General features: G+C 39.5%; 1 protein-coding gene across 2 annotated transcripts in view; it reads right to left on the reverse strand.

Annotated features, from left to right (window-relative positions):
- Window positions 1-22,636, reverse strand: part of NPR3 (natriuretic peptide receptor 3) — a 71,541-nt gene that overhangs the window by 7,495 nt on the left and 41,410 nt on the right. For both annotated transcript variants that reach the window (XM_047074201.1, XM_047074195.1), the window contains exon 4: window positions 2,934-3,069. In XM_047074201.1, coding sequence (XP_046930157.1) covers window positions 2,934-3,069 — 136 coding nt within the window. The remainder of the gene's footprint in view (window positions 1-2,933; window positions 3,070-22,636) is intronic.

A 22,636-nucleotide genomic window follows, 5' to 3' on the forward strand; every position in this document is an offset into this window, starting at 1 on the left:
GTTTAGCAAATAAAATGGGCTTTCCAAATAATTCAAGCCCAAAACTTACATTGGCTTCAATTATCTTTATATCTGGACAAATAAGAGTCTAAGTTTAGACTTGACTATATAGTTGATTGTTTTAGGACTCATTTCATATTGTCTGTGTAGACCTGGCCCTAGAACTGAAGCATCAGGATGACCTATGGGAAAATTTAGTCCATGCCCTCTATACAATGCTGAATTCCAACCCTTGTGGGCACCTGCCCTTCCCTTAACAACCTCCTTCAGAAGACCAAGAACAAATGACCACACCATGTAGTAAGGAACAGCTAAAAATGGGATGTGGCCTACCAAGGTTGTGTCCACACACACACACTAGTTTCTCAGTGTATTGGGCACAACTTCTGGGAAATCTGACTCTGTCCTAATATGCCCCCTGAATTATCTGATTGGATTCCAGCTCCTCAACTGAAGCAGTCACAAGTTGAGCAAGACAATCCTGGAGGCTTATTTGTTTGTCATGTCCTACAATCTGTCTAAACTTAACGTAGATGCTACTCTAGTGTCAAGTAAGACGTGACATTCACTAAAACCACCACAGAGAAACTAAAGCCAATTGTCACATTTGCTGCCCAGACAACTGGAACTTGACCTCTCAGCACTGTCCTACCATTCCTAATAAACGAGGGCAGGATGAAGCAATGGAGTGCATTGAAGTCCCAAATGAATATGTGTGTGTGTGTGTGTGTGTGTGTGTGAGCGTGCGCGCTCCAAATCTAGACTTGGCAGTACTTGTTCCCATCACTGAAAAATTTCATTAATTGAATTGCAAATAGATGTAAGCATAGCCCAGTGTATGAAAGTGCTCCCAGGAAGAGTTAGTGTGATGTAGGACTGAAAGGGCTCTTGTCGGTCATCAGCTAGTCCAACTCCTTCATACAGGTGATGACAGAGAAGCCCAAAATACTGTGACAGTGGCTAGGATGCAGGTTCCCTGAACTCCTGGTCCAGCAATCTGTACTCCATATCAGTGGTTTTTAAATGATACCCATCAGTATACTATACTTTATTTTCCACATAGTTCCCGTAAGGACTCCTTTTAAAGACTTCAGAAAGATCATGTCCCTCAAAACTTTCTGGTGGCTTTCTATCTCACTCTGGGTGGAAACTAAAATCACCAGCACAGCTTCCAGATGCATGTGATTTGTCCCCCACTCCCTCTCTGACTGTGGCTCCTATCACACTGCCCTTCACGTGCTGTGCTTGAGCCCAACAGGCCTCTTTGCTCTTCAGGGGGGCCACTCGGCAGTCTCTCGCCAGATACACTCAAGGTCTCTGTGTTCACTGCTCTGTCTGGAATGTTCCCTCCTAAACATCTACATAATTTCTTTCACTTTACTCAGGTCTCTACTCAACTTCAACGTACCAGAGACCTTCCCCAGCCACTCTCTTTAAATTAGCAGTCCTCCCACCACCCCCTCCTGTCACTGTCTATCTCCCTACCCTGCTTTATTTTATTGTCCCTGAAATGGTGTATTTGTTTGTTTATCACCAGTTCCCTTCACTACCTGGAAAGCTCAACTGATTGCAGGGAGGGTCTTTAGCTCACTGCTGAATCCTCAGCACTTTGAACAGTGCCTAGCATATAGCAGGTGCTCAAGAATATTTGATGAATAAATGGATGCATGAATATAAAATTGACATCTGCAAGGCTCCAGCAGCTGGGTCATTCTCATTGAGTCCCATGTAAATCTTCTTTGAGACTATCAGTGAAGTGAAAGGAAACCAGAATTCTATACACTATTAGCAAGAATTCAGACCAGGAGACCTTTTGGGAAGATATTTGGCAATATTTAATGCACCTTAAAAGGAACTAACATACTTTTGGACCCAGATATCTCACGACTAGAAATATTCCCCATTGGATGTACTCACAAAAATTCATCAAGATGTGTAAGATGCTTGAGATAGCATTTTGCATAACAGCAAAAACTGTAAACAACTGAAGTATCCGTCAATAGGAAACTGATTAAAGAAATCCTTTTACAACCATATAGTAGAAAAATATAGAACCATCATTTTAAACTGTGCTGAATCTATGAGTGCTCATATGGAAAAATTTTTTACTTGACATACAAGTTTTAAAAAAAAGATGAGATGGAAAAGTGACATTCATTGTATGGTTCCTTTTGTATAAATTTTTTTGATAAGATATATAAATGCATATGTGCTGGCAGAAGGCACAAAATATTTTTAGACTAAATCATAGGAAATTGTTAATAGTGGTTACATTAGGGAGAGGAGACTAGGGTGGGAAGGAAAACTTTCACTTTTCATTTTGTACATTTCTGTACTGTTTAAATTTTCCAGCCAAGAATAGTCTCATTCTTGTACAATTTTTAAATGTCAACAGAGGTTGCTTGAGTGATGAGATTATGGGCCATTTTTTTTGCTGTGGTTCATATACTTCTCTGTTCTAAAGAAAGCCACAGCTGATATTCACCATTTTAGAAATAAAATAAAAACAGAGGGCTTGATTAGACTTGCTTATAATCTCAAACTACCCATGATTAAATTGATGAATGTGTATCTGGGATTATTTCATTTAAAACTGATCACAGAACTCTTCACAAACTAATTATTTGTTGTGAATAAGGCTTGTGACAAATTTAATTTGAAGAACTATAGAGTTGTTATCTAACAATCAAAAGGAGACAAGGTACTTCCTGTTTCAGTGGGATTCTTTCAAAGCACTTTCACAAGCTTTATCTCATTTAATTTTCACAACAAGCCTGTGAGGTAGTTTGAACTTGACATATTATCCTTACTTTACAGCTGAGGAAAACAGGAAACTGACAAAGTCCCATAGCTGTAAGAAAGAAAAACAGAACCAGGGAAGAAGCAGCTTGATCATCTACAGAGTGTTGTCATCTTACAGACTAAATCCTCACCTTCAAATGTTCTGTTCCAAGTCTGTTGGATAATTTTTCCTCCATCCTTCTTGCTGTAACCAGCTCTGAGTACTTCATGTAAAGCCAGAACATAGAGGAGGATGGCATCGTGGAATCCTTCAACAAACATGTTAACCTGAAAAGGAAACCCCAGTTGGGTGAGCCCAAACACCAATGACTCAACGTTCATGAATAATGTAAGCAAATCAAATGGTTAACAAGTTAGACTCAAGGTTCACAAGCAATGGCAGAGATGGGCAAAGTGTAGCCAACAAGAATCATGCCATGATTTTCCTGGTACTGGCTTAGTGAGGAAAATCCTTCCCAGGTTTAGGAATTTGGAGAGCAGACAAGATATTACACAAGTCAAGGAAATTGTACCTGTTGAGGAGGTTAAGTATTCCAGGTGCATCACACTTGCCCATAGTTCCCTCTATACGGGTGCCTTCTTTCTTCCTCACGTCTACTCTCTACCTCAAGCCAGCCTAAGTCCAACCTCCCCCTTTAGGTTTTCATCTCCATCAGTCACCATGATCTCTCCATGCTCTGAATATAAAACTGACTAAAAGAACAGTAGGGATTCACTCATTCATGTTTGGATACTATTGAAAGCCTACTCTAGTGCTGGTGTTAAGGATTCAAAGAGGAGTGCTATTCCTACCTGCCTGGCATCTGTGGGCACTGCCATTCCTACCTGCCTGGCATCTGTGTCCTCTCTTCCATCAGCAATGGCATCTCAGTTTCTCTTTCCAGTTTGTGTTTGTACTGGTTCCTGTGGATCTGACCATCTCTACCCACCCTCTGGACTACCCCTCCCCACCCCAAGTTCTAAGGACAGGAATGGAAATATGCTGGGCCATTGGTTTATCCCAGCCAGGTCCTGGCTTAAGTAAGATAGCCCTTCCCCTCAAGAAACTTAAGCTCCATGTGAATTTGGGGAAGTCATTTAATTTCTTTGAGCATTGTTTCATTCAATAAGCATCATTTGAAAGTTCAGATACCATATTTAAACCCATTGAACATGAAATGAGAAAATACAATCTTGAAATTTAGTAGCTTACAAATTCTGTATAAAAGTACAAAAAAAAAAAAAACAACACCACACATGCACAAAAGCAAGTCTTTTTATTTCAAGAGAAATTGTCAAGAATGGAATGCCGTGGAGCAGAATGAATTCGGCATTCCACAGATGACCACCATAAGTCTTTGTGAGGAGGCATTCTATGCCTCATTCCTAGAAAAGGTTCCCATAGGAAGAGAGCCACAACTGACCTGCATCACCTAGTTCAAATACACAAACATCCATAGAAAACACAGCTCAATGTCCAGTGCTACTTGGCCTCATCTCATCCTTAAGGATGGTGAGTCCTGTTTTTTGTCATAGAAGCAAATGTTTTGCATTTGCCAAAGTCCAGTGCTGAGAGGCTGTTTAGAATAATGGCTAGAGCCTGGGCTCACTACCCAGAGCTGCCACTTCCTGGATGTGTTTCTCCACAACTCTGGGCCTCAGTTTTCCATATCTGGAAAATGAGGAAAATAGTAGTACTTATCTCGTGGGGTTGCTCTTAGGTTTAAATGAACTAATAGATGTAAAAGACTTCCAACAGTGCCTAACAGAGTTGGCACTCACTGTTGGGTTTTATTGTTGTTATTGTCTACATATAGAGAATTATAAACCTAGGGATCCTGCTTAGCCTTTAATTCCTAACAGCAGTATTCAGAAAATAAGCATTCTACTTATGGTATAACATATCTTATGGACCCATTTTACACTTAATGGAAACTAAGACTCCTTGTTCATGCTTTAACATGCCAAGCAGTGTTCTTACTTCCAGAATGTCACACCCTTAATTCTGCCCAAGCATAAGGTGTGCAGCCCGCACTGGTCAGTTCCACAGACCATCTGGGAGAAGAGAGGTGTCTGATCGCAGAAAAGCTCAGAATTAGTTGCAGGGCCCAAAGTCTAATCCTAGCCCTGACACATTACTTAATCTCCCTAATCTTAAATTTCCTCACTGGCTGAATGGGGGTTTAGTGCCTGCTCATCCCACAGAGCTCTTCAGGGGACTGAATTAGTGATTGCATATAAAACATCAGAAACAGTTTCTGGGACTAAGAAAGCAAATGGTAGACATTGGCTTTCACTCTTAACCATCATCTTAAGTCTCAGAGAGTCATTATTTTCTTAGGCAAAGAAGAATGATGTACAAATAACATCTAGTCAAAGATGATTTTCTGCTGATTTGGCTATGCTAATTCAATTTTCCAAAGGAATATGAAATTTTCACTTAAGCCATGAAGTCATCATGGCTTAAGAAAGTGTGCATGCTGATGAGTTAATGAATTTTAATAAGTGGACTTTAGGGGCACCTGGGTGACTCAATCAGTTAAGCGTCCTACTCTTGATTTTGGCTCCATTCTCACAGTTCATGAGATTGAGTCCTGAATTGGGCTCTGCACTGACAGCATGGAGCCTGCTTGGGATTTTCTCTCCCTCTCTCTCTGCCCCTCCCCTGCTTGCACTCTCTCTCTCATAATAAATAAATAAACTTAAAAAAAAATAACATAGTGGTCTTTAGCTGTGTAATTTCTTAGGCCATGGTAAAAACATTTTTCAAAAAAATCTATCTTCCCTAGGATAATTATATAAAACTCATCCTGCTACACAGGGAAGTCATACAGCCCTGGACTATGGGAAATATAAAGTGGCTCAGAAAAACTCTGGTCTAATCCTCTCAGTACTCTGAGAACCAAAAGAGCATCACTCCCCATTAGTCTTTCTGCACTCTCTAATTGAAGGTTTTCCTTCTCCTTGTTCCTGGGGAGCCTAGTCTGAGCCCTGTTAAATTGTAAATTACCAGCCACTGGGTATCAGCTCTCCACTTATCTTCCTCCCCCTCCTGATTCCTGCTCAAAACCTAGGGCCACCATGCTGACATTGGGCACCCAAAGCACTGGACATGCGCCCCAGCATCAACCACCTTCTGGCCCCTCCTCTTCCTTCCTTCTTGCTGTGCCCTCTAAATTGCCCCTTCTACAATTGCAGATTATCTGGCTGAGAAACATGAATTTGGATTACCCTTTTCCTAACAGGTTTGATGGTAGAAGAGAATAGATAGGTTCTGAACACATGGCCAGGTCTGAAAACTCATTCTATCTTGATTTGCAAATGGATCGCAAAATTTACCTTCTTTCCTCTCAAAGTGGCTGAGTGTTTCCCTCTCCTGCCAAAATTAGCAGGAGAGCTGCTGACCTGCGCCGAGGCTCACTGGCACCCTGGGCTGCTGCGGAGGAGGTTTCATAACACCTACCTCATAGGACTTCAAGCCAGAAGCAAAACCCCAGAGACCGTCTTTTCTCGAGGAGAACATTCTCACATCCACATGTGTTTTTTTAATGGGAGGAAAGCCCATCAGCACATTATAGACACTAAAAATCACAAGTGCAAACATTTTTTTTAATGAGGAAGAAAAAGAGCCAGAGTATTAAGTTGCCTTTGAAACATTTTTCACTCGACCTCCAGGCTGAAAGGAACAAGATCATCTGCTCTGTCCCCCTGCCTGTGGTCATAACAAAATTTGAACCTCGAAATCCATGATCCATGACAGATCATGCTATAGTTACTAATCAAAGACAATAGGATACCCTTACCTGAGTATTCCAGTATTTAGCATCATTTCTAGCCAAAAAGCTCTTCCGTACCGTCATTAAGCATAAGTCTTAATTAAATTCCTAAATGCAGCCATTCCCCTGCTAGATACCGAACAGAGTTAAGAGAACAATGTAGTTCTTGAGGCGCCTGGGTGGCTCGGTTGGTTAGGTGACCGACTTTGGCTCAGGTCATGATTTTGCAGTTTGTGAGTTTGAGCCCCGCATCGGGCTCCGTGCTGACAGCTCAGAGCCTGGGGCGTGCTTCAGATTCTGTGTCTCCCCCTCTCTCTACCCCTCCCCTGCTCATGCTCTGTGTCTCTTTCTCAATAATAAGTGTTAAAAAAAATTTTTTTAAAGAGAGAACAATGTAGTTCTTGAGCCCTGGGAGTTTACAATCTCAACCAAATAGCCCCACAGTTCCACAAAACACATAGATGAACTCCATACTAGAAAGTTATGAAGCAGAAAGTTATGAAGCAATGAGGGACAAGAGTCAGAGTAATAATTATTTGTGCTGGGTATCATCAAATAAAGTATCTATCATTTAAACAAGATGGAAGTCGTTCATCATCTTCCACTCACTCTGGGAAGTTTTCCAGAACAAGGTAGCATGCTGGCACTAACTCTCTCATCATTTCATCTCCATCCTCCTGATCTTGCCCTTTTAGTTGGCCAGCATCAGATATTCCAAATGAAAGAAAGCCATTTTGCCACTGGCCTTCGTCTCTGATAGTGCCTGTCAGCCATGTCCATTAGTGTTTTTTAATTTTTTTTTAATCCTCTATCATGGGGAAAGCTGAATAGAAATCTTGTTATATTTTAACTGAGCATATAGAGTTGCCATTCATAACATGGCTCTTATCTGTGACAGTGAGCAAAGTCTTTCTTATTTCTCTTTGGGGGGGTAAGTTGATAGATTGATAGATGAATTCTTCAATGCCTGAGTTCCAAACAAGTAAGCAAAGTATGCTGCATGCCTCAGCTGTTCTGTAAAGTGAGAATGAGTAACACAGCAGTAATCTAGCTCCTGGGATGTCTGGATATCTGAGAAAGACTCTAAAGCTCTCAGACCGAGGCTACTGGGAGAAAGCTACCAAAGTTAAATGCTAAGGCTAGGCTGCCCCGGGATTTTGCTTGTGGTATCCACGTAACTCAAGCATATCACACAGTGGTTCTATCTTCCTTGCCACAAACCAATGGTTCGTAATGCAAATGAGGAAAGCTGAGGGTGTTGGGCAACATTTCTCAAAAGTCTTTTGAAAAAGACATGACCCGAGACTGTTAAAAACTGAGAACAAACTGAGGGTTGATGGGGGGTGGGAGGGAGGGGAGGGTGGGTGATGGGTATTGAGGAGGGCACCTTTTGGGATGAGCACTGGGTGTTGTATGGAAACCAATTTGTCAATAAATTTCATATATATAAAAAAAAAAAAAGAAAAAGACATGACCCTTAACCTCTCACTCAGTTGAAGGGGAGATGGAGGAAAGGGAAATTTTGATGGCTTTCTGAAAAGGTAAGAAGAGAGACGGGTCCAGGACACCCAGAGACGGGTCCATCATAGCAGGAACAATGGCAACTTGTCTAATTAGTAATAAGACCCTCAAATGAAACTTATCCAGCTGGGCCCCTGTTGATCATGGACAGGGGAAAGAAATTGCCTGGGCATGCTACATGGGTAGGCCAAAGGTTAGAGAACATTATACATTTGATGAACACTTTACAAGTGATCTACATGCAATAAAAACAGAGATACTATTTGTTTTAATTCAACTTTCTGTTGAATTAAAAAATTAAAAATCTATAATTTAGGGGGCACCTGGGTGGCCCAGTCAGTTAAGTCTCTGACTTCAGCTCAGGTCATGATCTCATGGTTCGGGAGTTCAATCTTCACATCGGGCTCTGTGCTGACAGCTCAGAGCCTGGAGCCTGCTTTGGATTCTGTGTCTCCTCTCTCTCTGCCCCTCCCTCACCTCTCAAATATAAACATAAATTTTTTTTTTTTACTCTATAATTTAGGATAACAGCAAGAACTTCCATAATCCAATGGACATCACAACCTCTTCAACACCAAAAGGCAGAGTTCTCATTCTTACTGGCAGACACTCCCAATGTCTGCTCTTCTGTACTGGGCCTGCCTTCATGGAATTCACACTTGGTCACTTGCTTATTTTAGCCTTGAGGAAAGTTAAGTTGAAAATCTAAATCCTTATCCTAGTTGAAATCTGAGGAAATGCAAAGGTCAAGTGGCTTATTAACAACAGTGAGGCAGCACATCAGGGAGAGAGCCAGAACCCAGTTATGTGCTAGGCCGAAGCATTGCCATAATATCTGACATATTTCTTTCTCCCTATGCTGGGGTTTGCCTTAAGTTTTTCAAATAACTATCTCTATCCTGGGCTCAGCCCCACCCCTATAGCAATACCTACTAGGATTAACTCAGATCTTATAGCCTAGAGTGTAGCTGCCGACAAACAGAGGTAGATTTTTTTCTCTCTCTCATCACCTAACACATAATGCATCATTAAACAAAAGCAGTCCTGAGAAGATTGTTAAGTCAACTTATGACCCCTCATTTGTCTTCCATACCACAGCAACTGACTGCCCTTTTAATGACTGCAGCAGCAGTGGAGGCTAAATGCAGGCACCACAGTGCTGATACATGGCACTCATTTATTTACACAAGCAAACCTCAGCAAGGAAGGCCATGTGGGGCCTGCTGGTGGGGAGCAACAAGGTAGAGGAGGACTCCATGGAATTGGCCTGTTGGAATTGGTGGCTGTGGAGCACAAGCAAATGATAATGACTTAAAAACTCTCCCCTTGCTCATGCAGAGAATTCAGTCATCTGATATATCTACCCTCTGAATGTGTCACACACACGTCATATCCAGATGCTTCTCATCACCCTTACCCTTGATGGCTTAGTTGAGAAATACACATACATAATGACATAATTGTCCCTGGCTTTCAGATGATCAAGTGAGCAATGTCTGCCCTTGGCCTTGATTTCCACCAGTACCTGACCAGATGTACCTCTGGAAGGCTTGGTGACCAAACCCCCAAGACTGCTCTGGACACTCTCTGGCCTCTCTTCCCAGGGGTCTGTGGTCCTGTCAGGCTCAATGTTGAAGTGGGTAAATGTGTATACCAAAATCCAATGAGAGAAGGGCTGGGGCATGCAGCAGATAGTGAGGTAGGCCCAAGCCAGTACAAGGGGTGACCAAGTCAAAGGGAGATGGAGACAAGGAAACATGAGAGGACAATTTCTGGCTTCATTATTTCCAAAAGGCCAAAATCAGAAAGCACATGTAAACTCTAATTTCTCCAACTTGATGACATCCTTTTAGACAACCTGAGAACTTCAGATCACTTCTCCTGAATTTCTTGAGTCATCTATAGATACGATGGCAAGGAAGAGATGAGCAAAAATCCAAGTTTAGGTGGGTTTTTTTTTGGGGGGGAGGGGTGGTAGTTACTTCTTTTCATTTCTGTCTTGTATCTTAAAATAAAACCAGTCCCTTTTTCTTTAAGCAATTTCAAGATGTGGTAAGGACTGAGCTGAGATCCAGAACACTAATTCCTAGTTCTAGCATTTTTGATTTATTCAATCACTGTGAACAGTCAGCAGCTTAATTTTGTTCAATTTTTAATTCAGAGTTTCCCAAGCTGTATTCCACAGAGGAAGAATTCTCTAAAATGTAATGGATGACTCTAGAAATAGCAGTAATGTGTCTAATAAGTTTACAAAATGATAGGTTGAATAAAGTCAAGCAGTTCTCTTTACTGCCAGATAATTATCCTAACAGCTAACTTTTACTGAACATCTCCTACATGCTAAGAGATATGTAAACACTTAAGTTCTACTGCATTTAGTCCTGACAAAACTTTCATAGATAAGTCCTGTTATTATCCCCTGAAAGAGACTCTGACTAACCCTTTAACAGAATGGAGATATCTTGGTCAATTGATTAGGTCAAAATTCCAGAAAATGTTGGGGCGGACAAGCTCTTAGTAGGGGTCCAAACCAGAACTGCCTAGTTATGACATTTATCTTATTGATATGCTCAGCCAACTAATCCTGGAAAAAAAGCTTTGTGCTCTACTTTGTGTTTTTAATTGACTTGGTAGCTCTACAAGTTGAGTACATAGACTGGAAAGAGCAATGAGAGACTATGAATGAGAAGACTAAGACAATGTTCTTCAAGGTGATGGAGGAATAGAACCCACACCTAGAGGGGGAATGAGATGGCAGAAGATGAAAGAAGAAAGGAGGAGAAGGTACATGAGGCAACAAGCTAACTGTCCCTCGTTTCTTAATCCAGTCTTTAAGCCAGAGCTAATACAACATGACTCAGATCAAGTGGATCAGGAGTTCTGATAAGTCATTGACTCAGATAAAGTTAACTGTGTTCCAGCAATTAATAAAAAGGCCTGTTATGCCAAAGGAGCATCTAAACAAGCTGGATGTTAAGGATGAGGGTCCTACTTCAGAGACCAGTCCGTTCCAAGCACATCAGCAGCCAAACCATGTAATAAAAGATCTACTAATGTAATGTTTTTTTAACTAGCACACAACATAAAATATGATGACTTTGATAAATAATAGTAATAAATGTAGCAAAGCTTCATCTACCCAGTTTCATCAAATAAAAAAAAAGATGTCTCATATCAGCAGTTTCCAGGTTCTTAAACATTATTTCTCTAAGTATCAAAGTTTTTGAATAATATAAACACTTTTGATGGAAGTGCTTGTAAAATTAGCCACATACATTCCTGCCTTGGTAACATAAGTATGCTGAATGTGATATTAACTTATTACGATTCTCCATATGTAAGGCTATGACAATAGCCAGTCCAGTAGGCTTCATTGCTATTGAAAAGTGTACTGGGGGGCACCTGGGTGGCTCAGTCGCTTAAGTGTCCAGCTCTTGATTTCAGCTCAGGTCATGATCTCATGGTCATGAGATCGAGTCCCTGCAGCAGGCTCTGCACAGAGTGTGAATCCTGCTTGGGATTCTCCCTCTCCCTCTGCCCTGTCCCCATGTGCACATGTGCACTCTCTCTCTCTAAAGGGAAGAGAAGAGAAGAGAAGAGAAGAGAAGAGAAGAGAAGAGAAGAGAAGAGAAGAGAAGAAAAAAGAAAAGGAAAGTGTATTGGGCTCTTTACACAATGCTGACACCAGACTTCTATGTTTCTGGATATTCTCACTTCTTCCATTCTGATAGAACATGAGCTGGGACCCACCTCCTTTTCTGAAATGCTTCCTTCCCTTGGCTACTGATTGTTCTGCATCTCCTTATCTAGCCATTCCTGTTGGTGACTCCAGGGTTCTCAACAGCTAAAGAACTAAGTCTAAATGTTTCAGGGTGGTGAAAAACACTCTTTATTATTAGCCACACTCCCAAAAGAACTTTATGCCTTACTCTTTACAAAATCTCTTAGATTCTCTGAGCATGCCATGAAGTACCTTTACGCATTAGCCCCTGGGCTTGGAATGCCCTCCACATGAGTCTTGTCTCATCCAAAGCAAACTCCTACTCAACTTTACTGGACATTCTCAGATTACCCTCTCCAGATCCACCTTCCACCCTTCTTCAACCAGCTCTGTGCCCTGTGAGGCTGGCATATATGGACAACATCAACTGGGTCCCCTTGCCCTCTGGTTTCTGGTTGGTTCAGCAGATGAGAGGGTAGAAGGAGATAATGGTCAGGATGTGAGAGGCTGCACTCCTCCACCAGATGCCACAGGTGGTTCTCCCCAACAGCCACAGACCTCATGGGTGCTAGAAACCTCTCCCTCCTCTTGCCCCTTCTAGTCTAGGGGCTGTAACAGCTTCCCACATTTGCAGGCCATGAGGTTCTTTGCCATTGTTTGTTGATTTTCCTTAATTCCACACTTACCTTTGTAATAGTCCCTTTACTGAGTTCTCTTTCATTTCCTTTCAGTGTGTCTTTTATTTCCTCCCGGGATCCTAATGGACACATCAACTTTCTGTGAGCCACTCAAACTTGTTCTTGCTGCATCCTTCCCTGAACCACCCAATTCCTCCTTTCTTCCACAAGTACACTTAGTGCACATATTATCTCACTCACCAGTCTATTTTACTCTTTTGCATGCCTCCATACCCTGACATTCCACAAGCCCCTTAATGCACAAACCATATGTTAGGTACCTTAGTTTTCCTAGAATCTAGCCCTGCATCTAACACAGAGACTGTACTCACTTGAGTTGACTCCACTGTCACCTGTCACTACCTGTTACTTTCACTGTGCCTACTTCTAGATGCCATCTTCTTCTCTCAGACTTACTACTATTAATGTTCTGTAAGCTGGAGAAAGAAATCACAAAGCTCATTATAACTGTACTTAAAATGGGGGTAAACAGTTTCTGAGTGAGGATTTGAGAGATTCTCCTATAATAAAATTAATAAATTAGATGTTTGCTTTAGCTGCTCAAAAGCCTTTTTCACATACTCTTTGCTTTTGACTGGGTCTAATGTAGTTGAGATTGCCATAAAATTGATTCAGCAGGTACTTCTAAGAGAAAGACTTCCAGATTTTGACACCCAATACAGGATTCTCATGCTGAAACTAACAAATAATCCTCAGCTAGTAAATGAATGAACCTTTTTCTTTTCTTTTTTTTATGTTTATTTATTTTTCAGAGAGAGAGCATGAGCAGGAGGGGCAGAAAGAGAGTGAAACAGAGAATCCAAAGCAGGCTCTACACTGTCAGAACAGAGCCTGATGCAGGGTTTGAACTCATGAACTGTGAGATCATGATGTAAGCCAAAATCAAGAGTTGGACACTGCCGAACATTTTTTCTTTTAATAAATTTTTTGCCATCAAGTTTGCTAAACACACACACAGACACACACACACACACACAATAAAACTAAATATTATCTCCCCTACAAGAAGCTTAATTCTCTACACATTTTGAACACTGTTTATTAAAGGAAATTAAGGAATTATTGGAAGATTTCAGGTGGGGTAATAGTATTATAGCTGTGTTTTTAAAAAGAGTTCCAGTACTGGCAGAGTAATTTGTATTAGATTAATTTTTCAAAAAGAAATTAAACTCTCTAAACAAAAAGTTTTAAAAAGAACTAATTGAAGACAATAGGAAGTGACCAAAAAAGAGGCCAAAAACAGAGGAAATTTGATCCTTGAAAAAATGGACCACATTTCATAAAAACTAAACGTATATGGTTTTCTTCTAAGGGTACTCCTTGTCTTGGGGTATCTAGGACTCAAGCAGAAAGTCACAGCCTTCTTGGCTTTAGAGGTCAGAGGGTGTAGTTCAGAGCTGATATTGAGGACATACAATGAGGGAGTAAATCCTGGGCAGGAGAGAGCCACAGAGAAGGGAGCATTCCAACCTGTTTCATAAACTTCTGTCCTTAGTTGATTTTTTTAATGTTTATTTATTTTGAAATTGGAAGAGAGAGAGAGAAAGCAAGCCGAGGAGGGAGAGAGAGAGATGGAGGGAGAGAATCCCAAGCAGGACCTATGCAGTCAGCACAGAGCCTGACGTGGGGCTCGAACTCACAAACTGTGAGATCATGACCTGAGCCAAAATCAAGAGTCAGACGCTCAACTGACTGAGCCACCCAGGCGCCCCGAGTCCTTAATTGATTTCTAAACTGCACATATACAAGAAAGACACCAAGGAATCCAGTAGAAAGCAACAGCTGGAAAGCTGAAGAAGCTAAGGAACATTTAAATTGCTGCCTTCTAGAGTTTGTAACTTGAGAAATATCTCAGGCTTTCTGGTAAAACCCCATATGGGCCACACCTTAGAAGTAAAGTCTATACCAAGAGACTAAGGATTCATCCTAAAACTGAAAGTAACCCAAAACAGAATCACCTTAATAAAAAATAAAACCAAGCTTCCAAAAGTTCAAAGTGGGTGGTCAGTAATTTAACTGCCTGCTGGAACAAAAATCACCCTTCAGGGGAACATAACTGAATACACTCTCCATAATATCATCCACAACATCTATTACAAACTCAAAAAAAGTAGACATTCAGGGGCAGGAGAGATCATCTATAGTCAAGAAAATAGTGAGTAAAAAGTGACCCTGAAATGATCCAAATGTTGAAATCAGCAGATAAGAACTTTAAAGCAGATTTATATATGTTCAAAGACTTAAAGAAAAAGATGACCAAAAAGAAGGACCAAATGAGAAATCAGCGGAGAAATGTAAGGTTTAAAAAAGAACAAGTGGATATTCTAGAACTAAAAAGTACAATATTGAAAAAAGAAATATTCACTGGATAAGTTTAAAAGCAAATTGAGTCCATGATCTTAAAGATATCAATAGTGGGGCTCCTGGGTGACTCAGTCAGTTAAGCGGCCAACTTTGGCTCAGGTCATGATCTCATAGTTTGTGAGTTTAAGCCCTGCTTCAGGCTCTGTGCTGACAGCTCAGAGCCTGGAGCTTGCTTCGGGTCCTGTGTCTCCCTCTCTCTCTGTACCCCTCTCCTTGTGCTCTGTCTCTCTCTGTCTCTCAAAAATGAATAAATGTTAGAAAAATTAAAAATTAAAATAAGCAAATAAATAAAAATTAATTAATTTTTAAAAAGATATATCAATAGTAAATATCTCAATCTAAAGAACAGAAACTATACAAAGTGAACATACAAACCCCAACTGTACTTTCTGTATATTCTACTGTATATTCTACCAACAAAAAACTGAAGATGAATTTTTTTATTCTACTTACAACAGTATCAGAAGACATAAAATTATTAGCAATAAATTTAACCAAAGACATGCAAAACCGCCACACAGAAAACTACAAACATTATTGAGAGAAATTAAAGATGACTCAAATAAATGGAGAGATATATGTTCACAGATTGGAAGATTTAGTGTTTTTAAGATGTCAGTTTTTCCCCAAATTGGTCTACAGATCAATACAATCCAAATCAAAAATCCCAGCAAGTTTTTTTTTTAGAAATTGACAAGTTGATTCTAAAATTTATACAGAAAAAAGAAAGAACTTAGGACATGCAAAACTTCCCTGAAAAAGAAAAGCAAATTAGAGGACTTGTGTTATCAGATTTCAAGATTTACTGTAAAGCCACAGTATTCAAGACAGTATAGAATTGGTATATATACAAATAAATAGATTAAAGGAACAGAATAGAATCCAAAATCCACACTAATATCGTTATCTGAGTTTTGACCAAGGCATTTAATTCACAGTGGGAAAAACAGAATTTTTTCAACACACGGTAATGGAACAAATTTATTTTTAAAATATGGGAAAAAACTAAAACTTGATTCCTATCTCTCAGCATATACAAAAATTCATTTGATAAGGATCACAGACCTAAACATAAAAGCTAAAACTATAGGGGTGCCTGGGTGGCTCAGTCAGTTAAGTGTCCGACTTCAGCTCAGGTCATGATCTCACAATTCGTGAGTTTCAGCCCCACATCAGGCTCTGTGCTGACAGCTCAGAGCCTGGATCCTGCTTTGGATTCTGTGTCTCCCTCTATCTCTGCCCCTCCCATGCTCACGCTCTGTCTTTCTTTGTCTCAAAAATAAATAAACATTAAAAAAAAATTTTTTTAAGCTATATAAAGCTGTGAAAGAAAACAGGATATCTTTTTATCTTTGGGATTAGCAAGTTTTATTAAAGAGAATACAAAAAAGCAACACACATTAAAAAAAGACTTCATCAATATAAAAAAAAAAACCTCTGCCATCAAAAAGTATCATTAAAAATACCAAGAAGTGAAAAGTTGAAAGAAAATGTTCATTATACATATTTCTGATTTACATTCAGAATATTTAAAAAGGAACTTTTAAATTCAATAACAAAAGTAATAAATAACCCAATTTAAAACTGGGCAAAACACTTCATCAAACAAGTTACAAAAGTAAAGTAAGCCAACAAGCACATGTAAAGAGGCTCAAAATCACTAGTCACCACGGGAATACAGTTTAAAAACCACAATGAGGTACCATCCTACACCCATCAGAATAGCTAAAAGTAAAAAGTTGACAACCCCAAACGTAGATGAGATTTTAAAACAACTGTAATTCTCATACATTGCTAGTGGGGATTTAAAACAATATTACTTTGGCAGATTTTTAGAAAGTTAAACATAGACCTATGCTGTGACCCAGCAATTTCTTTCTTACATATTTACCCGATGAAAATGAAAGCATATGTCCATAAAAAGACTTGTACAAGAATGCTCACTGCAGCCTTAGTCATAATAGTCCCAACCTGAAAAAAAGGGTCCATCAACAGGAGAATAGATTGTAAAATTATGGCATATTTATATAATAAAATATTACTCAGCACTTTTAAAAAGAGAAAAGTGAATACATAAAACATGAAAAATCTCCAAAATGGCATATTAGTGAAAGAAGCCAGGCACAGAGTATACACTGTATGATTCCATTCATATAGTATGTGCTATATGGGTTTAAGAGCAGGTAAAACAAATTTATGATAATAGAAATAAGAGTATTTGCATCAAAAACAATAAACTACTTAGGAATGAATAAATTTAACCAAGGAACTGAAATATCTGTGCACTGAACACTTTAAGAGATTGATAAAAAGAAGCTGAAGAAGACACAAATAAATGGAAAATATCCTGTCCATTCATGGTTAGGAAGAAATAATATTGTTAAAATGCCCATAATGCCCAAAGCAAGCTATGGATTCAATACAATGTCTACTAAAATTCCAATGGCAATGTTCATAGAAATAAAAAAAAATCCTAAAATTTGTATAGAACCAGAAAAGATCACAAACAGCAAAAGCAGTCTTCAGAAAAAGGAACAAAGCAAGAAGCATCATACTTCCTGATTTCAAACCATATTACAAAAATATAGCAATCAAAACAGTATGGTATTAGCATAAAAATAGACACAGAAGTCAATACAATAGAATCAAGAGCCTAAAAATAAACCCACACATATATGATCAACTAATCTTTGGCAAAGGAACCAAGAATACACAATAGAGAAAGGATAGTCTCTTTAATAAATGGTGTTGGGAAAACCAGATATCCACATGTAAAAAAATGAAATTGGTTTCTATCTTACAACACTCACAAAAATTAACTCAAAATAGATTAACTCAAAATGTGAGGCTGAAACCATAAAACTACCAGATGAAAACATAGGAGAAAGGTTCGTAGACATTAGTCCTGGCAATGTTTTTTTGGATATGACAATAATATCAAAAGCCCAAGCAGCAAAAGCAAAAACAAACAAGTGAGACTATATCACATCAAAAAGCTTCCGCACAGCAAAGGAAACAGCGACAAAATGAAAAGGCAACATATGGAATTGGAGAAAATATTTGCAAACCATTTTTCTGTTAAGGGGTTAATATTCAAAATACATAAGGAACTCATACAAGTCAACAGAGAATAATAATAATAATCTAATTTAGAAATGAGCAAAGGACCCAAATAGACATTTTTCCCAAACAGTTCATACAGATGGCCAACAGGTACAATGAAAAGGTATTCAACATCACTAATCATCAGGGAAATGTAAATCAAAACCAAAATGAGATATTACTTCACAATTCTTAGAATGGTTATTATTTAAAAAACAAGGGGTGTCTCCATGGCTCAGTGGATTAAGCATCTGACTCTTGATTTTGGCTCAGGTCATAATCTCATGGTTCGTGAGATCAAGCCCCACTTCAGGCTCTGTGCTGACAGCATGGGGTCTGCTTGGGATTTTCTGCCCCTCCCCTGCTTGAGCTCTCTCTCTCTCTCTCTCTCTCTCTCTCTCTCTCTCTCTCAAAATAAATATTTAAAAAATAAAAACTAAATGGGGCACCTGGGTGGCTCAGTCAGTTGAGTGTCCGACTTCAGCTCAGGTCATGATCTCACCGCTTGTGGATTTGGGCCCTGCATCAGGCTCTGTGCTGACAGCTTGGAGCCTGGAGCCTGCTTTGGATTCTGTGTCCCTCTCTCACTCTGCCCCTCTTCTGCTCTCTGTCTCTCTCTCTCTCTCAAGAATAAATTTAAATTTTTTTTAATTTTTCAATAAAAAGTAAAAAAATGAAACAAAAATCAAGAGATAACAAATATTGTCAAGGATGTGGAGAAAAGGGAACACTTGTGCACTGTATGTGGGATTGTAGATTAGTACAGTCATTATGGGAAACAGTATGGAAATTCCTCAAAAATTAGAACTATGACTACCATATGATCCAGAAATCTCACTTCTTGGGTATATGTCTGAAGGAATATCTTGAAGAGACATCTGCCAACCCATGTTCATTGCAGCATTATTCACAATAGCCAAGACACAAAAAACACCTAAGTATCCACTGAGGAATGAATAAAGAAACTGGTAGATATACAATGAAATATTATCCAATCATAAAGAAGAAGGAAATCCTGCCATTTGTGACAATATAGGTGAACCTAGAGGGCATTATGCTAGCAAAATAAGTCAGAGAAAGACAAATGCTCTATGATCTCACCTCTAAGTGGAATGTAAGAAAGTCAAATTCATCGAAACTGAGTTGAATGGTGATTGCCAGGGACTGAGGATGGGAGAAATGGATGGGGAGATGTCGGTCAAAAGGTACAAACTTTCAGTTATAAGATGAATATGTTCTGGGAATCTAATATATAGCATGGTGACTATAGTTACCAATACTATATTCTATACTTGTATAAAATAATAAAGAGTCTTATATTTAGATACAAACTAAAATATTTACAGATGAAATAGAGGACACCTTGGATTTGCTTCAAAATTATCAGGAGTTGGGGATGAAGGTGGGGGAAAGTTTATAGATTAAATTACACTGAGTTGTTGAAGCTGAGTGATGGGGGCATGGAGCTTCACTACATCGTGCTCCCTCTTTTTATATATATTTTAAATTTCCCACATAAAAAGTTTTCTTTATTGGGGTGCCTGGGTGGCTCAGCTGGTTGAGCATCTGACTCTTAATTTTGACTCAGGTCATGATCCCAGCGTCACGGGGTTGAGCCCTGTGTCAGGCTCCACACTGATGGGGCTTGCTTAAGATCCTCTCTCCCTCCCTCCCTCTCTCTCTCTTAAAAAAAAAGTTTTCTTTACTAATCAGTTCCCTAAATGAACAACTCCAGCCTGGAAAATAATGGAAATTTTCCACAGTTGGTGCGATTAGAACGTATGAAAATACTAACAATCAGGTCAACATTCATGTTTTGTTCAGTCTAGTTCTTTGTCTTCTATCATCAATCAAAATTTTTTTTAATTTTAAATCAATAATTTTTTAAAGACATTTATAGATCTTAAATATCATGCTAAAAGAATAGGGCAACATACCAAATGATCACCACACTCTCAGTCCCATTTGGAATCCATCATAATGAACTTATCTGAATCATTCTGGAACATATTTTAAGACAGCCTTTGAAAACTATGCAAATAATGAGTTTCATATGCTTACTAACTACCAGGAAAAATAGTCATTCCTTGTAATTATCCTGAAAGTATGCCTTCAGGTCTACAGTTTGAGAATTCAGTTAAGTCTTCAAATTTCAAGAAATGCCCATAGTTTTCACAAGGTTGGATCATGCTACATATTATTATACATTTTGAAGAGACTGGTCTTTTTAAGTCTATCTCATTAAGAAAAGTTTTTCATCCCCTTGAGCAATTAAAAGATACTCCATTTCTTTCTTAAAATCTGTAGAGCTAACATACACTCTGCTAATGTGAGGCGACTCATTACTCTTAAGAAAGTTACCAAAACAGTGACAGTATTCTAGATGCAGATGTGTCATGATTTTGAATCATGGCGGCAGTTCCAATATTTTAAAAGGTAGAATAAGACTGAGCTCAATAAACATATTGGCCACAAAAGAAGAAATTCCTGGTATAGCCCAAAAGAATTACAGAATTACAAAATTCCACAACATGAGGGAATTTAGAGCTCCTTCAGTCCAACCAGCGTATTATGTAAATGAGAAACTGAAGCCCACAACTGTTGCCTGATTCACTTGAAGTCACGCAGATATCAGGAGCTACAACCAGAACTAAAGACTCCAGACTCCAAACCAGCACCACCATCAGTGTTAACTTGCTTATCAAGCAAGGCACCTCCCTAAGGACCGAATTCACACGCAGGGATAGAACACCAAGGATATCAGCCTCTTTCAAAGACTAACACGACTTCTCTAACATAAGATTTCCAAGACCTTATCTGCATATCAGGAGGAAGAAAAAAAAGAACGCAAAAGTTTATCCTAGCAAACACGTTTTTAATTGTCAGGGAAATAGGATCAAGGCGGGGGGGGGGGGGCAATAATACTGGATACCAGATTCTTCAATTGTTAAAGAGAGCTCTAGGGCTGCTAAAAAAATAAAAATAAATTTTTAAATTTTTAAAAAAGAAGAAGAAAAAGAAAAGACAAATTGTAAATTGAAATAAGCTAGAAAAAAAGGGCTTAGCCTCATTAAGTCCACTGCTTATAAAGCCAATTCATCATCATTTAAGAACCTGCTATGTTATTTTAAGAGCTGAGACAGGGAACTTAAAGGGGGAAAGTCCTAATTAGAGACTGTGTTCTCAAAGAACTGAGATGTCAAAAATTCTCTGTCAAATATCACTGTCATCTGATGCAAGGACCCTCCCCCACTCCCTGGGCATAATGAATGCATTAAGGAGGTTGGCAGTCAGCTCACATTCTTCCTCTCCACCCACGTTCTTGCATTCATACTGGGAGATTTCAATGTCCCTGTGCATTATTCATTCGTCCAACACCATAGCCTCTTGGTTCCCTGACTGCCATTATCTGACAAATTTCATCTGCACTCAATTTCAACTCACTCTCATGCACATGCCCTAGACCAATGCTTCTCAGACTTTAATGTGCATACAATTCACCTAGGAATCTTGTTCAAATGCAGATTCTGATTCAGTAGGTTTGAGGAATGGGGCACCAACATTCCTCATTTCTACAATCTCCTAGTTGATACTAATGCAGCTACTCCATGACCACTGTTTGGGGAGTAAGACCCTAGACCTTGTCATCACCTGGAGCTGCTCTACTTTCAAAATCCTTGAAAATCTCTTATTGACTATAGTCTCCTACTTCCTACTTCCTTCTGGGGGTAGAACAAGTTCATTGAATTCAAATTTCCATCCTCACTCACCCCCTTTATGCTTATTCCAGTGAAGTGCTGAGATGGAGCAATTCCCAAAAAAAGGATGAGGCAGGCAGATACCGTGTTATCCAGGTGGAGGAGCCAGTGGGAAACTGAAAGCGGGGCCTGCCACTCAGGAGAGAGGTTGCAACTGGAGATGCAAATTTAGGTGCTATCCACAGAGATGAACATCCCACCTAGACAAGTGGATGTGCTGCCCAGAAGTGGTGTTTAGAGAGAAAAGGGCCAAGGGAAGAACCCTGGGAAACATCAGTATTTGTGGAGCAAGTGGAAAAGAGGATTCATGAAAGGACACTAGGGGGGACCCCAGTGGGCAGAGAACTTGGAGACGGTGGTGTCTTGGAAGCCAAGGGAGGGGCAAATTTCAAACCAGGAGACCTTTCCAAACTACTCCCCTGTGAAATCCTTCCGGTCAAGCCAGGTTATTTTGCTCACTATTCCCTAAATGTGTCTAATGGCATTCCAACTTCTAAGCTTGGAGTCACTTAGCTTCACTCAGAAGGCTCATCTGTCCCCATCTCTTCTTAACTATCCTTCCAGAGACACCCACACAGACACTAAATTGTCCTCATTGGACCCAGCACAATGCCTTGACCAAAGGAAGGCCTCGATAAATGCTTCATGGTATCCACACAGATTCAAACAATAACCATCTTCAGGCTTAACTATACACATGGTGATAAACTGGGTCAAGTGGTCAATAAAAATACATGTGCACCTAGAGAGCATATGAACTACACCTGAAATCTGTTCTACCCAAGAAATTCTTGGACATAAGGTTGACATAAATACATGTCACTGCTGAGAAGAGAGAAGGAAAAATGTCCTAAAATTGAAATGCATGTAACTTGTATGGCAACACTGGGCAAATCTGACACAGGGCCATTTGCT

This window comes from Lynx rufus, unplaced genomic scaffold (genome assembly GCF_022079265.1).
Source record: "Lynx rufus isolate CCGP_SWC_20201006 ecotype Redwood Valley unplaced genomic scaffold, mLynRuf1.p SCAF_1, whole genome shotgun sequence".
In the NCBI taxonomy this organism is placed as follows: Eukaryota; Metazoa; Chordata; class Mammalia; order Carnivora; family Felidae; genus Lynx; species Lynx rufus.